This window comes from Pocillopora verrucosa, chromosome 5 (assembly GCF_036669915.1).
Source record: "Pocillopora verrucosa isolate sample1 chromosome 5, ASM3666991v2, whole genome shotgun sequence".
NCBI classification, from domain to species: domain Eukaryota; kingdom Metazoa; phylum Cnidaria; class Anthozoa; order Scleractinia; family Pocilloporidae; genus Pocillopora; species Pocillopora verrucosa.
In genome coordinates this window covers 19394849-19398189 of record NC_089316.1, presented here as the reverse complement: position 1 = coordinate 19398189, position 3341 = coordinate 19394849, and the positions used below count along the sequence as shown (strand labels likewise).

Genomic DNA, 3341 nt, shown 5'->3' with positions numbered 1-3341 from the left:
TCTTTAGGACGAGGGAAGCATAGAAAAAGATAGAAGAGGACATAAATACTTGTTTTAACAGGCTAAATTATCTTGAATGAAAACACGGTATGAAGTTCATTTCTTTCCGGAACGAAACTCATTTTGGAATTTTGTAAAAGTTACCTTAGGGTAAGCCCTTCCCGATTATGCTAGCAGTTTTTTGGCATTATGTGATTAAAAGAGCATTTTTCACACTTTTTATTCCAGTATAACGGATCGATTTACGAGCAAAAAGACGGCGCCGCCATGGGGAGTCCGGTTTCCGCTGTTATGGCTAACTCTACATGGAGATTTTCGAAGAACAGGCGATAACTACATTATCCTACGAGCCTAGGATCTGGAAACGGTACGTGGACGATGCTTTTACCATCCAAGATCGCGAAAACGTAGATGACTTCTTACAGCATCTAAACAACCAGCAGCCTTCCATCCACTTCACCATGGAGACCGAGGAAGACTACAAATTCGCCTTCCTAGACACCGCAGTTTTAAGAGAACCGAACAGCCGCTTCACCACCAGCGTATACAGGAAGCCCACGCACACCGATCAATACTTGGCGTATGATTCACACCACCCTCAATCAGTAAAGCGCAGTACTGTTAACTGCCTTTACGAACGCGCCAAACGTCTCGTAACAAAACCCTCCGTCATCTCCGAGGAGAAAAGACATCTGTGATCTGTGGTTTCTAATGGTTATCTTTTTTCTTTCTTGCAGAAACTTACCAAGACCGCAAAACGAACAACAGAGCCCAACCCGCCAACGAGTTCAAAGCTACTACGGTTTACCTTATGTCAAAGGTCTGTGCGAACAGCTTCGCCGTTGCCTACAACAACAAGGCGTACGCGCTGTTTTCAAGTCGGAGACTACGCTAAGACCTCAGTTAGTGCGACCAAAAGACTCTGTCGACCAGGCTAAACAAGATGGCGTAGTTTACAGGATTCCCTGCGAATACAGCAAGGTGTAAATCGGAGGGACTGGAAGACCTATGCAAGACAGAATTAAAGAGCATGATCGAGACATTGGACTTGCCCGCACCGAGACCTCCGCCGTTTCAGAGCATGCCCACAACACCGGACATAAGCCACACTGGAACGAAGTAAAGTTCATTGATCGTGACCCTCACTATTAAACGCGCAGGGTCAAAGAGGCTATTCATATAAGACTTCACCTTAGCAACAGCAACAGGGATAGTGGAATAGATATTTCAGAAGCGTGGATGCCCACGATCAGAAAACACAACAACAGGAGAGCTGTGCGACAGCGGACCGCCGAGGGAGCAAATCACTGAGTGAACAGCAAGGATCGAAATGCCCCAATCAGAGCCGTTGAAAAACAACTTATCACAGCCGAGCATCATGCTTTATAAGATCACGCATGACCAGTCGACCTCATCGCCTGAAGACTATGCAGTCGAAACGTCGCGATCTACATCACACGAGACTACATCGTGAGACAAACGAAAAACATTATTGTTATTCACCACGATGAATAACCACAACCTTTTTAACGACTAATGACCTTGAAGCTTGAGCTTGCCGTTACTTTTGATGTTGGCGAACATTTTGTGAAAGCCACGCATTTTTTGGAAGGGGCTGGTCCCTTTTTTAGCTTGTTAGGTGAAACTGAGCGCCATTTCCCAAATTTATGAAGCTCCTTGTTTCCCGAACGTCAAGAAGGACAGATTTTGTCAAGAATAACAATTTGACAGATCAGTACCTGAATGTTGTTGTTGTTTTTTTTAAATTATTAATTAACCACTTGACGAGAATTTTACAAGGTGAGATTGACATTGACAGCTCGTAGTTGGCAAATCACTTTTTTTGTTGTTGTTGTTGTTTAAAGGTGCTGACGGGGGGAGGGAAAGCGATCGGAAATGGGTAAAGATGCTCATACGGTGTCTCAAACTTTAGTGGACTACCAGAGACCTAGCTGGTACCTTTTAGGGTGTTTTTCGCTTAAGAAAAAACCTGAAATAAGCATTACTAGGACGAATTTAATGATCTGACTTGAGCATCCAGAGCATATCGAGAAAAGGGTTTTTATTTTTGGGATTTTTTAATTTTTTTGTGTTTGAATTGGTACTTTCTAGGGGAATAGGGATATACACCAGTTGCTGCCACTCCCACACGAATAAGACTCAGGTACCTTTTATAATTTTATAGGGGTCGTTTTCGCAATTCCCGGCGCCTACTCCCGCCCTCTTATGTATAAGGGTCCCCCGGTGAGTGCTGATACGTACAGCACACTTGAAATTTAGCAAGGAAAAATTTTGATGTAATTTTCTGGTGAAGAGAAAAAAGTTTTGTCAGCGTCTAGTAGCTGGTATAAAAGGGACTTTACCACCATGTACCCAATTACGCCTTCCGCCAGACGGCGGGAAGCCAACAAAGCGCTCAGACATTGATATATAAAACTCTGCCTCTGTCTGGATTTTTGATAGCCTATTGACCAATTCCCGATCGAAACCTAACTCTGACGGGACGCGTAATTTTGCACAAGGTAGTAAGTATAGCCTACTTACCGCAGCCAGGTTGTATGAATTTTTCAGATGTCTTGAGTACATCTGTGATACAAGCTTGCCAATCCCTCTATCTGCTTTCGGAATCGACTCAAGCCTGCCTTTATTATGACCGGACACTTCTTTAGACGCTCTATATCTACTATTGGAATCAAGACTCCACCCAACAACGAGATTTCATCTATGAGTGGGGTAAATTGTAAAATCATCGATATCTTTTGGCAGCTCGAAGATGCCGGCACCCGACAAAATAATTGAAAACTTGCAACTCTTCAAGTGACTTGAAATGTCTTTTTGACAACTACACAAGGGAACGACTTGAGATATGCAACTTCGGTCTTCTCGATAACTAAACCCACAAGTTCCACTAGCGAACGATTTAAATGAAGAGCAAAACTCCATATTATCATGTAAGATCAGACGCTTACACAACAGATCAGTTAGCTAAATCAGTATGTAGCTTGTCAATCAAATTAACTTTTGTTGACATTCTTTGACTTCTGCCTGCAAAGGAATCATTGATGAAACTGGACATTTTCGATTTCTTAATGCAAAAACTCCTGGAAGGTTTTTCTAGATATCGTTCAAAGCGGGAAAAAAAACATCTCTTGATATTTCGGAGGTTGATTCATCTTTGAATTCATATTTATCTGTCACGCTTGTCATGTAACTGATATAATAAGATGGAGTAGATATATGGCCTTGTTTATTTCATAGTCGCTAGCAAGTAAATTTTGCCGACTTTGAGTTCGTCTCAAGATAGAACAACACAAATACACAAGGAAATATTTACAATAACT

The 3341-nt window shown here is 42.2% G+C and overlaps 1 protein-coding gene across 1 annotated transcript; it reads left to right on the top strand.

The window, feature by feature from the left end:
- Nucleotides 1-305: 305 nt before the first annotated feature.
- On the top strand, nt 306-987 carry LOC136280776 (uncharacterized). Its single transcript, XM_066166471.1, has 2 exons — nt 306-580; nt 738-987. Exons 1-2 carry the CDS (start codon nt 306-308, stop codon nt 985-987), a joined length of 525 nt encoding a protein of 174 aa, XP_066022568.1.
- Nucleotides 988-3341: the final 2354 nt, after the last annotated feature.